Source organism: Electrophorus electricus, chromosome 10 (assembly GCF_041902795.1).
Source record: "Electrophorus electricus isolate QZ-2024a chromosome 10, ASM4190279v1, whole genome shotgun sequence".
Classification (NCBI taxonomy): domain Eukaryota; kingdom Metazoa; phylum Chordata; class Actinopteri; order Gymnotiformes; family Gymnotidae; genus Electrophorus; species Electrophorus electricus.
The window spans coordinates 27,860,135-27,873,213 of record NC_137506.1 but is presented as its reverse complement, the minus strand read 5'-3'; the positions used below and the strand labels follow the sequence as shown (position 1 = coordinate 27,873,213).

The 13,079-nt window shown below is 39.8% G+C and overlaps 1 protein-coding gene across 5 annotated transcripts in view; it reads right to left on the bottom strand.

Annotated features, from left to right (window-relative positions):
* ltk (leukocyte receptor tyrosine kinase) overlaps positions 1-13,079 on the bottom strand; it is a 39,848-nt gene that overhangs the window by 2,807 nt on the left and 23,962 nt on the right. The window contains exons 11-29 of one of the 5 annotated variants that reach the window (XM_081721982.1): positions 12,632-12,730; positions 12,246-12,420; positions 10,563-10,713; positions 10,195-10,326; positions 9,769-9,925; positions 9,003-9,185; positions 8,472-8,570; positions 7,493-7,645; positions 6,996-7,109; positions 3,881-4,045; positions 3,184-3,370; positions 2,866-2,956; positions 2,706-2,770; positions 2,035-2,164; positions 1,686-1,783; positions 1,377-1,469; positions 884-985; positions 521-655; positions 134-224 (exon numbers count right to left, since the gene is read on the bottom strand). In XM_081721982.1, the coding sequence (XP_081578108.1) occupies positions 134-224; positions 521-655; positions 884-985; positions 1,377-1,469; positions 1,686-1,783; positions 2,035-2,164; positions 2,706-2,770; positions 2,866-2,956; positions 3,184-3,370; positions 3,881-4,045; positions 6,996-7,109; positions 7,493-7,645; positions 8,472-8,570; positions 9,003-9,185; positions 9,769-9,925; positions 10,195-10,326; positions 10,563-10,713; positions 12,246-12,420; positions 12,632-12,730 (2,420 nt within the window). Of the gene's footprint in view, positions 1-133; positions 225-520; positions 656-883; positions 986-1,376; positions 1,470-1,685; positions 1,784-2,034; positions 2,165-2,705; positions 2,771-2,865; positions 2,957-3,183; positions 3,374-3,880; positions 4,046-6,995; positions 7,110-7,492; positions 7,646-8,471; positions 8,571-9,002; positions 9,186-9,768; positions 9,926-10,194; positions 10,327-10,562; positions 10,714-12,245; positions 12,421-12,631; positions 12,731-13,079 lie in introns of all 5 variants that reach the window. The other 4 variants (XM_081721984.1, XM_081721983.1, XM_081721985.1 and 1 more) reach the window with 4 other exon arrangements.

Below are 13,079 nucleotides of genomic sequence, written 5' to 3'. Positions count from 1 at the left end.
AATGGGAGAAAGGAGACAGGAGGTCAGGGTGTCATGATCAGCCAAACCAAATGTAATTCTTAGGAGAATAACTGTCTAAACAAAAAAACAAATCTGATGCATTCTACTACATTATTCTAGACAAATTATTTACCTGAGTGCAGTAGTTGATCCTCTCTAAAATAGTGGAGAAGTCTGGCCGATGTTCTGGGCAGTGTTGCCAACATTGTGTCATGATGCGATACCTAAAACAGAATAGTAGCAATATTTTTTGCAATGAGAAATAAAGCTTTTATGTAAACATCACTATTGTGGAAGGGGGTATTTGATGAAAATGAAACCAAAGCAGATGAAATTGCAAGATGTATCTTAAAGCACACATCAGGAATTGGTAAAACAGCATGACAGGAGTTCAAAAATAAATATACAGTAAATATATCCATTGTGTATTTCATTAGGGGCATCAGTATTATTCAGAAGCAAGCCTGCAAATTACAATGAACCATGATTGTGGGTTTAAAACTGAAATACCACTACTTACACAGGCCCTGGGCAACTTTTAGGAGGGTCCATTCGCCCTCCACTCATCACAAATTCCAATACTTCCTGATTGGTCTTGCATGGGTATGGCATATAGCCCAGGGAGAAAATCTCCCAGAGCAGTACCCCAAATGACCTACAGAGGGAGACAAAGAAACAAAAATAAATAAATAAATAAATAAATGGGAAAAAAAACAATATGATACTTGCCATCACAGTAGAGCGGTGTTTAGTAGAAAAGCACCATTTTATCATAGTTACTAATTTCAATGTAATTAAAACATAATGTGTGCACATAAAAGACAAAAATAAATAAATAAATAAATAAATAAATAAACAAATAAATAAATAAACACAGTATTACCAGGTGTCAGTCTTGCAGGTGAAGATGCCCTCCAAGAAGGCTTCAGGTGGCATCCATTTCACTGGCAACATAGCATGGCCACCTTTCCTGTAGTAACTGGCCCTGAGGGAAGCACGGAATTGGTACAACAACAATTTATACTGCCATTATGTTTACTGTTGCTTTTCCTACATATTAAATCAGCATATAGATTTTATGGTAATTGTAGCAGCATTCAAGGTTAATATACATTTCATCATATTTATATACCTGATTATGAGAATCAAATAAAAAGGATTTAAATTTATTTGCAAATGGCCATAGTATTTATCATTCTACAGGTATTCTAATGGCATAGTTTATAGCTTAGCATAGTTTAATTAGGTTACCAACTATATGTGTTTGTACTTATGAGTCTGTATGTGAACCAGAAGAGAGAAGAAAACCTTTTATGTCAGACACCAAATGAGAAAAAAAGCCCACAAGTAATTACAAGGTCAAAAGACCTTGGCACCTGTATATGTCACGCGCCATTCCAAAATCTCCAATTTTGGCAACTCTCTCAGGACCCGGACAAGTCAACAGGCAGTTTCGTGCAGCAATGTCTCTAAAACAAGGAACTACCTGTTACAGTTTGCACTGATTAAAGTTAATTCAAACTACTCAACTACAGATTTGGCAAACTCTTTTATGGATATCTTGTACTATAGATCCAGACCTTTATTATATTTTTCTGAGAAGGAGTAGCAGGAACTGTGGCATCCTGGGCCATTAGTCAATGTTTACAAATTCTGAAGAGGGATTGCAGCAGTGTGCACAACACCTGTGAATGAAGTGGTTCTCCTCTAGGTACTGGCAGCCGAACGCAATGTCTCTGGCCATGCACAGCAGCTCCATCATCGTCAGAGAAGAGGGCTGGTTCTGTGGGAGCAGATAGTGGCAACTAGGAGATTAGAGCAGCACTCTGCTAACTTACAAATAACTCTGACATGAGATAGCTCCACAAATGCTCCCGTGCAAGCTCATGCAAACATTATGCATACTACACATACAGCTTTGTGCTTGCATGTAGCTATAAACAAGCAATAGTACTGATACGAAGAGGAAGCTTGTGCACATTCCAACTCACACACGTGCATATGCTATGCATTTTTCCCAGGATAACCACTCACAGCTTTGGGGCGGTTCTGTCTCAAGAAGCTTTTCATGTCTCCCCCAGTCATGAGTTCCAGAAGAATAAAACGGGGTAGGATCTGCAGACTGACTCCGATGCAGCAAACTATGTTGTGATGGTTAAACTTACTGCAAATGCACTCAAATACACATACAAACACACACACCAACCATATACTTAATTGGATAGGCCAGTTTTACAGAGTACCAATGGCTTTGCCATTCCAGTTTAAAGAATAGTACCCATTTTGTACATGCAGTAGCCTTTCTGAGTCTTTAGATTTTCAAAAGCAGACAATTAAGGCAATCTTAAAGAATTACACTGAAGATAAAAAGATTTGCACTGGTTACATAACGCTATCCAGTCATCATTTACATCAAGAGCCCTTTTAAGAGGCTGAAGTCAAAGCTATTATGGTGTGCATTGCCTGCCCTGTAGTATGCCTTATGTCTGAATTGAGGAAATGGAAACAGAGCTATTGTCTAAGTGACGAGGGTGCATTAACCAGACTTCAATAATAAGAAATGTCTGCAAACTGGGTAAGCAAAATGAACACCTAAAGAAAAACTAGGCATTTCATCCCCTCCTATTGTTCTGTCAACAAGAGTAGAATAACACCCACCTTATCTGTCTTGCGTGTGTGTGTGTGTGTGTGTGTGTGTGTGACACCTCATAATCAGTGCTTCCATGAGGAAATCCATTTCATCTTGCTCAGAACAGATTTCAGGAAGAGTCTATCAGAGAGCAGTGAAAGCGCAGACAGAAGCAATCAAGAGCTATCAGAAACAGAACATGCTGTGACTATACCGTGTTAAAGTGTGTTACTGACCTTGATCGCGACCTGCATGGTGGTGTTGTCTCCATTCATACCCAGAACCTGCCCTTCATATACCTCCCCAAAAGCACCATGCCCCAATGCTCTGGAACCAAGAACACTGCAATGCTTTAAGTGAGCTAAAATTCAGTCATCTGACAGATAAAGCGAGGACAAATGACACATCTTATCACATTCTTGACACAAAAAGGATTCAGTGTGACCTCCATTATGATGGGCTAGGCTGAATACAAAGTTTTAACCAATCACCCAGGACATATGAAGGTTCTTATATAATGCTACAAGGTCATGCTACAGAAAGACCAAGAGCACCTAAGGAGGGTGATGTTCTTGCGTGGCACCTCCTTCAGCTCGCTCAGTGATACCACCTTGCCAGAGAAGCAGTAGTTAGGGTTATAGTCCGTCATAATGGTGGAAGAGCGGATCTTGCTCAGCTTGTGTTCCGGGCTCTGCAGGTGGACCAGGACAGCATGCAGGTTGTTCTTCTTGCGGAAGTAGACTGCTAGGGCAAAGAAGAGGGGGGCCAGGGGTTAACAAAGTCATAGACTATGGCTAAAATTGGCACTACCAGCATGAGAAGTGGGTTTGTGCTTTGAGGTTGGTTGTACAATGATATCTGAGATCTTGAATTCAGAGTGCATACAGCCACATGCAGGCAAAACTACACTTTCAATGGAAATTCACATTATGTTATATTGGCCAGTGTATATGAGTATCTTTAAGCTGTTTTCTGTAAGGCTATTGGCCTAGGAACATCCAGGTCCAGCTTCAAGGGCATATCCACTGATGTTCCATATGGTTACATTCAGAGCAGCATAAAAGCAGAGATAAAATCAACAGAGCCCTCAAGGTTTCATTATGATGCTCTCAGTGGAGAGACAACTCTAAGTACACTTACTGCTTCTTAAAAGAGAACCATCAGGGCTCAGAACCTTTTTAACTGGATAAGCGAATCTGGAATGGCTAACTGCTTGCTCTCTCTGCTAGCAGCTGGGCAGGGAGCACTCACCCTCTGCGGTGACTTCCCATGACCCAGATGCAGGTTGGTAGTCTGCTCTTGGGGAGGGGACACTGCATGGAGGTGAGAGGTCTCCTTTTCCGTTGGGCTGCTGGCGCAGTGGCGCGAAGCATAGCCGGCAGGAAGTTGACCGAGGGTGGGAGTGAGGGAGTGGGACTGGGGTCAAAAAAGGATGAGGGAATTGCCTGAGTACAGACTACCAACTTGCACTGGGGAGAACTCAGGGGAAAAGACAAGAGTTAACCACCAAATGCAGTTCTGCAGCCTGAGAACACAGAGAATGAGCACTGCATCTCAGACAAAGCAGAATTCAAAGGAGATTCCAGAATACTTGGACACAAGCATATATTACACTGACAAAGAGGTCCTTTAGATCCTAAATACACAACAGCAGATGATCAAAGATGTGTTTCAAATGTTTAACTTCTCTTTATTTAAATCATAAAGGCCTAAAACATGATATGTAGTACAGTTAGTGCACAGGTCAAACTAAGAATAAAACATTCAGATCTAATAATAAAAAAGCAATAAAGCATATATGGAAATTACCAACTTGCTAGACTGAGGTCACATCAAATATTCATAAAAGCACCATGATAGCTGACTAAGGCACAGTTCACAGAATTCACAACTCACATTTGAAGGATTTGGGCAAAGAGGTTCAGCTAACCATAAAGGAAAAGACTGAGGTAATAAGAGCAGTATTCTGACTTGAGATAAGTGTGCATGCATAATTCACCAAAAATCTTCCAAAGAAAATTGAGGAAGAGTTTACAAAGGAATCTTTAATTAGATACAATGAGTTCTTTTATTGACTCAACAATATGCCAGATTCTACTTCTAATATTACTGCAGCAAGCAGAGAACAGGATCCCTACAAGGTCACATATAAAAGGTGAGAATATGCAGTGCAGTGCACTGCAAAAGTATTCAACATGATTAAAAGTAATCTGATTTGGCTTTAAGTCTGGTGGAGTAAGTTTTGCATAGTTTTTGGGAGTGAGTTTCACCCATTTTTTTCTGATTCATTTGCTCTAGGTTTGTTCAGGCTGGTTGGATCATGTTTGCGGACTGTAAATAGGGCCACAATTTTCCAAACAGTGTCACAGATTCTTAATTGGATTGAGATCTGTGATTTCATATGTTGTTCAACCACTGCTGTTTGGCTAGACTTTAGATCACAGTCGTGCTGAAATGTGTAGTTTCTCCAAAGCTTTAGTTTTGGGGGTTTTTAAGCAAACTTGCAGTATCCCCTTGTGTTTTGTACCATCCATCCTTTGATTTTAACAAGACGCCCAGTCCAGAAGTACTATGATGTGTTTTTTCTACAGTAATTGTTTCTTTCTAGATACCCTGCCATACGGACAAGTTGTATGCAGAGCACTTGATATTTTCTTTGGTGCACCTTAACACTACTGAACTTTGTAGCTCCTTCAAAGTAATTGTTGTTTTTTCTTTGGCTTCTCTCACAAGGTCCCTTCTTGTTGAGTTTTGAGGGACAAATCTGATGGCTTCTTAGGTTGCGAGGCATTGTACAAGGTCAGATGGGTTTACTTGCAGTTTTGCTTGAGGTTTTTTAGGACAAGTGGCAAGTTTTGTTAATTTTGCAGGGATTCATCAAAATCTGGTATAACGTCTGTGTCAATAAAACAAATTTCATTTTAGAACATAACACAATGATTGGGCCCTGCTGTAAGGAAACTCAGCTAGAGGAAAACAACAGGAGGGTTAAGTTACTCATTTCCTAAGTCATACTGTCAAGGCAGCACATCGATAATCAAAATATTCTCTCATCATCCTATGCTAGAAAAGATTATTTTAAACCCCTGGGTATGAAATGAGCAGCAATAATGACATATTGGTCAATGAACAGTGATACAGTTGTGCATTAATGACTAAAGATAGTCTAAATAATTTGGCTGTCATTCATTCACACTCAAAGATCATAAAAAAATTCTAGTTTAATAGCATTTTCATGATTCCCTACTCATTCCCTTTAGCAGTGATGTGTTACCTTTAGGTAATAAAATTAGCTGCATGTCTTTTATCAGATATCACAAACATGACTACAATAAAAAGCACAACTGAGCATACATTGAATTTTGAGACTCCCACCTGAAATTGAATGTACTGGAAGAACTTATTTGGAACTAAAATAAATACAAAAATAATAAATAAAAAATAAGAGTTTTTAAACGGGGATATGTGCTGGCTATGACCTGATTCAGGGAAAATTATATTAAAATATAAAAATCATGAATGCTAGATGTTAGCCTTATGGTTAGATTTAAGAAATATTATTCAAAATAGATCCTAAACCAAAATGTTTTATTAATGCACAGTTTAGCCTGGCTATATTCATCTCTTAAACTCTAGGCTTATTATTTAAGAGATTTCAATCTTAACTCATGATATTATGTATCTATTATGAATAATTCAGTAAATACACTAAAACTAATATGAAAGGTACATAAATACAAGAGTTTGAAATCAAAATCTGAACATATCAGCTTGTTCTTGAAGTCTAGATCGAAGAGGCTGTAATAGAACAGCCCCAGTTTTATAATTTCTTCACCCGGTTAAAGGGATTTTCATTAAGTTCCCTTATGGAACTTGTTCCTTCTTTACCTGGTTTCCCTTTAAAATCTGTTCATGGTACATTTTCTGTGGTATTTTACGGTCTCCTTTATTTTTAAAGCCCCTATTTGGGATGCCTTAAAAACATCCTTTTCCCTCATAGGCATGACATTTTTATTGACTTCTGTAAATCAGCATTAGAAGGGTCTCTATGTTGGCCTGTGCATTCTGAGCTGAACTCAGAATTAGTCATTTATTTTACACGTAATTTATATGTCACTGATTGGAATTTTAACATGATGATCTAGCCTGGAAAATCAATGTACCAGTGGTTGATACAGCACTTCTTTCTGTGAATTATGGTGTTTTAGGGCACTAAGGTCACTTTCATCATTAAATGTTTTGAGAATTCATTCAATTTATAATGGGTGCTGTTCTGTACAGAGTTACAGGAAGAGCATGGGTAAAGGGGTGGAGAATATCAGAGGTGGTGGAAGGTGGAGGGCATGAAGCTGGAAGAGTCTCTTACTGAGAGTGAGGCAAGTGCAGGAAAATACGACACCCATCACCATTGTGGAGACCACCACCGCCAGGATCAGAGACAGGGATGGGTGCCCCTCTGCCACTGAGCCCTGAGTAACCACTGAATCAGCGGAGAGAGAGAGAGAGAGAGAGAGAGAGAGAGAGAAAGAGCTCTATCTATAAACAGAAAGCTTTTAGCAAAAAAAGTCCATTATCACAGATGAACTGCTGTTGTGAAATGCAGTTTTAAACTATGAAAAATGCTTTTGTAAACCATATGAAATGCACCTCTTTGTAAATACTGGATTTAAGGCTCCATGACTAATCGTTTGCATCATAAAACTGCAATATGCTTAGATACAACTTACTTGTGTCCCAGACATACTCATCTTACACTTACCACATTTCTGGAAGCACTTACAGACTCACAGGCCATGCTATTAGGCACATTCAACTTAAAGGTTCATTTTCTAAGTGTAAAAATGGCTTGGAAGGCTTGTCTACCTCTGCAAGTGACATTGTCTGGAGCAAGCACCTCCTCGCTATGACAAATGCAGAGGATAAGCCTGGTGTCATCGTCCTTCTTGCAGCTCTGAGTCTGACAGTGGCTGCAGTTCAGGTGCACTGTAATCTCAGCCTCCCCGTGACTCTCCATGGCTGGACACAGCACAAAGAAACAGAGCTTTTTCCACCCAAACAAAAAAAAATGACCAGTTAAAAAATGGGCTTGGGTAATACAAAATCATCTTTGATATTATTTATATTGCATTATCTATGATGAAAATGTCACACACTGTGTTTTTAATGAGGAGACTCAACAGTTTTCTGAGTTGTATTAGTAATACTGGCCTTCACCAAAATTTGAATACACAAGTTTCTAAAAGAAAAAGCAAGTTGTAAGTCACGATCTGAACTTGAAATTACTATATAACTTCTGAAATAAAGGGAGCAGTGTTACTGAGCTAATATCTGTTTATGTGAGACGAGTAAATAAAGGAATGAGGGATGAGGGTACAGGGAAACATTTTAACCCTCATGGCCTTCACCAGTGATTCTGTTTCAAAATACTGAAGTAATGTTACTGGTCACTAAATAATTGCCCTTTTCCCTGCACATGAAAGAAAACAGTTTAAGTGCCTTTTGGACATACCCTCATGTTTTTGTCACATGTAGCAGCAAATGTGTAGGTCTTTGAATTTGCCTTACAGAAACAGGGCCAAAATACTGCATTACACTGCTCATCATGGGCTCCAGGAGACACCAGACTTCAGTAACACCCCATAATACCACTTATTTTCCCTTATATTGAATCATTAGGTGTGTGTGTGTGTGTCTGTGTGTGTGTGTGTGTGTGTGTGTGTGTGTGTGTGTTAATGAGCTGTTCTTGTTTACTTGTCCTGATAAACAAGACAAACAAAGCCCTTAATTGTTACATGTGACAGGCCCAAATACTTTGGTGAAATACTTTATATGAATCTAGCACCTGCCAAAGGCTGCAGAAATATCTCTCCTGAGGGGTGGACAAAAGAAATGCCATCCTGCCCATCGGCTGTGATGTCATCAGTGTGGGATACACCACCACCTAAACAGAAGTGTGAAAAAATGTCACGATACTTGATACTGTGATACAGACATACAGCACTTAATTTTAAATATTGTAATATGGGTAACAATACAAGCATTTTGCATGTAGTAACTAACACCTATAAAACAAGAGCCCCTTGATATAAACATGCATTTCAGAGAGTGGTCTTCTGCTCTGAGATGGCAGGAAGATCTTTATGTGGGTAGATGTTTTTCACAAGTGGATGAGTCAACTAACAGCTCTTATGGCATAACAGAAAAATGTCATTGTATTTTTTTTTTTGTTGATTTATAGCATAAAATAACATGCATGCAATCAAAGAGAAGTGTGCAGTTTTTCACCTTATAAATGCCTTCACACAAAAGAATATATGAAGTCTGTGTATATGTGTATTCAATGGTAGATGTCTCTTTCTGTCAGTACACAAACCTCTGTATCCTCCTCCACCACCTCCTGCAGTACAGGCGCCCCCTCCTCCCCCAAACCCTCCAAAGGTCACCCAGTCGAGCGAGGACAAGGCCTGAGGGCAGGGTGAGCCCCCTTCTGCCCCTTCCAGCAGAGATTTCCCTGCCCTGTTGTGTGTAGTGGAGTCCCTCCATCCCCCTCCCCCCCCTTAAGTCATCACATTCACAAAACACACACACACACACACACACAAATATTTTGTACTGGACCACTTTTACTTATGAAATTGTCTAATGCACCAATAGCTGTCCAATAAATTTTCCGTTTTAGAAAAAAATAAGCAGAATGTGTTTCAATCTTCCATTTTGTCTTGTGCCATGATAATTTCTTTTGTCAAGAGTTAATAACAAATGAAAAGCTCTCATGTGATTAGAAAACATCTTCTAGCCACCTAACAGAATGTTTTAAGATAATGTGATCGTAATGTCTAAACCACAAGAACACTACAATAAGAAATTATTAGCTTAGTAGCTCATGGTTTCTAACATACACACACACACCATCTTAAATATACAAAATGATATAAAAGAGACCAACACATTCTTGATGCACAACAACAAACCTAGCCACTCAGTACATTGACTTTAAATAACCACAGTTCTTGCTGTTAGAGAGCGTTTCCACTTTATAGTCTGTCTAGCAGGTGTTCGTGTGAGGAATGGACAAGTAAAGGTAGGAGGTACTAAATAAAAATATCTAACACTATTTCATATGGGCAGTAGATGAAGACCTGCTACTCCAGTTCTGCCATTGACTCCTGCAGCCAGCATGTCATTCTCGTACTGTTCCAAAGGGGCGTGGTCCAAACCGCTGTCAGGGTCTTCCAGGTATGCTTTTCCACCCCCACCTGCTGCTATCAGTAGAGGCACTGGCTCCCCGTTCTCCATCTGTGTCCAGGAATCCCACAAAATAGAAAGTCACTTTTTGCCAAAGAAGTACTCATACCCTCTTAACATTCCAGACTGCTGGGATGCTTCCATCTGCGGATTAGTACAGACAGATCCAAATACTTCCAAGATGTCTAAAAAATGTGTGAACGGCAAGGCAAGGAATGCTTTCCACATGGCTTCCTCAAGGCGGCGTCACTCAATAGAGGAGATGTGCTCAGGAGGTGAAGAGAGGGAAAAGGAAAAAGAAATGAACAGGAAAAGCTCACCCGAAAGATGAAAGTGGCTCCCCCACCACCTCCTCCGCCACCCGCCAAATCCCCAGCTGAGCCATCACTGTCAACCCCCTCCTCAATTAGAGATGATTCGCCCAAACAGACCTTTTGAGTCAGAGGGTTCCTCTGCACAAGAAACAGGGAGACAGTGCAGAAAGTTCAGAAAACTAAGGACATTCTGAATTGTGGCAGCATTACACTATAATGTGAGGAGGACAAGATATGATGGCAAAGGTAAATGCAAATGCAAAAGTCCAGCTGAGATGGGTCAGGCATAAAAGAGTAAAATATGGTTGGTATTATTATTATTATTACTCCCAGTATTTGGCTCCAGGTCCTACTGTATCAGCTGCTATGCTCACCCCTGGGCAAGCATCTTCACCCTGGTGTCCAATCAGGAGATAAAGGATGTCCCCCTTCTTTAGTGTGAAGATGGCTGAGAGGACGACACCATGCAACCGATTGTTGTGGTTTTTGGCCCCATTTCCCCCTGCAGCTCCATAGCCAGAGATCCTGTGGACCAAGTGTAAGGAGATGGACATTCCCTCGGTATTTGCTGTGGTTTCCAGGAGCAGTCAATGGTTTTGGCCGATACAACAGACTAACAAACTTCCAAATAGGCTTACAGTGGATTTGTCTTTAACACTAAAGTCAACACACACAAAATATATTATTAATCCAACTGTGTAGGTTGAAATCCATAATTATTGGCCACTGTTTCATGTAGCATTACAATAAACTAACAGTTTAACAATAAACAAGCAGTAAACTTCTATTTCCATACATACCACAGGATACAAGTTTGTATATCAAAAATACACTAAATCCATGCTGATAACAGCTTTAAAAATACCATTGTACAGAGAATAAGGTTTTACGTTTGCGTTTGGAAGCTCTGACAGTTTCTTACTGCAAGGTTAAGGTAATAAAACATTTATTTGGCACAGAAAGATGTTCTGATAGATTAGGATTAAATTTAGTATGGAGTTAATATTTAAAAATTGAGATGTTTTAGTACATGCGTTTTAAAATGATAGGCACAAAAGCCAGCGTTTTGAGCGAAGTCCAAATATTTGTGATTACTAACAGCCACCAGGGCACTTTAGAATAATTGTACACCACACATTAAATAGTGGAAAGGCTGTATTAGCCACTTGCCAAATTTTCACACAAATAATACTCCATCTTTAATGGTGAGGTCCAAAGGGCAACCTTCAAAACTCAACGATCTAGTAATTGAAAGCAAAGAAGTCTCCATTCGTCTTGCTTTCCAGATAGTTTTCTCACTTTTCACCTGCCTGTCTAGCACTCCTAACCAGACAGCAATGAGTGACACTTCTAACGAGCTCTTAGGACTAGCCTGGCAATCACAGCAAATCTGTTCAAAGGCTTTGCATGCACATTGGCCAGATTATTCAATGCCCTCGACCAATGAGTCATACTTCTGTTTTAACACAAATGTGTCTTTTGTGTGTATGGATGCATGTGTGTGCAAGAGAGACAGAGAAGAGAGAGTGTGAAAGAGAGAGTGAGAAGATAATGGTGAGTATGGGGAAAGCCTCATCCGCATGTGGAACTTGTCCTTCAAAAAGTCTATTTACTGTGACAATCTATCTTGACGGTTTTGAGAGGATAAGATCCGTTCCTACTTTAAGTGATTACTGGGAACATGGTGGTGAAGGAGGAGGAGGGACAATTGGAGGAGACAGTTAATATGGAAAGGATCCAATCCAGTCATCTGTAGCTAATATGCATCAATGTGATTGATGTTATGTGCTGATCCAGATGAGATCATTGTTATTAAAATAAAGAGATGCATCAATGAAATCCTGCTCAAACCAGGCTGGTAGCAATTAAGCTAAACTGCACAAAGATTTAATTTCATCTTTCCATCCAACATAATGTGTGTAAACAATGTGTGTAACGTAAGCATGGTAATAGTGTAAATCTGTCCTCAATTACATTCTCTGAACCAATTTTTTCCTAATCTGAATAAACATATTGGCTTAAGATGCAGGCCTTCCTGGTGTTAGTGCTCTTCTCACTTGTATTGGTTGGTGGCAGGGACCCTCCACATCTGAACACCTCTGAGGGGTCCTTCTTTCCCAACTAGCACGCTGACATTGGTGTTGCGGTAGACATTGTTACACTGGGCTTGAGTGGGCCCCTGAGGGCCACTGGCACCACAGGAGGTGAAGCTCCATGTCATCTGGGACAACTCTGGAAGACAATGTTACAGTTTCCTTCATTTCAAGTGTTTGTGTGACCTCAAAAAAAGCAGCTCATAATCACAGTGACTTTGGTATGAAGATTTGCCTGGAAAGTTAGGCATCTGTGGGTAAGCTGGAGCACAGCTACAAACCATGAATGTCCTGAAACAAAAGCTCATTACAGAAACATTTAATCAAGCAATCACAGCAATTCTCTGTACCTGATACAGAAGGCTCAGGAAGGGGGCTTGGGATGTCCAGCTTGGTTTTGGAGTCTAAATCATGAAGGAGTCGTTGACCATGAGGCATTGTGTTGAGATCTAATAAAAACAGAAATCGAGGCAATTAGAGACAGAGCACCACTAGAAAGAGAAATGAGGCATTATGGTCCAGCAGCCTTTGAACCTTGGCCTGCAATTGCTCCTCCCATTTTGCAGACAGACAAATGATGTACACTGACAAAAAAGTATTTTAAAAAAAAAGAAAAGAAAAAAGGAAAAAACAAGGACAAGGTCAGTTGGACAAAAACACATAAGTGAGATGCTTTTAAGTGCATAGGCTAGCACTTAATAATATGGGAAATTAGAGAAGTCATGAGAGTTGTGAGGAGAGAAGACAGGAGGACAAAAAAGAGAAAATAAGTATAATGTAGAAAGCTATGATTTAAGA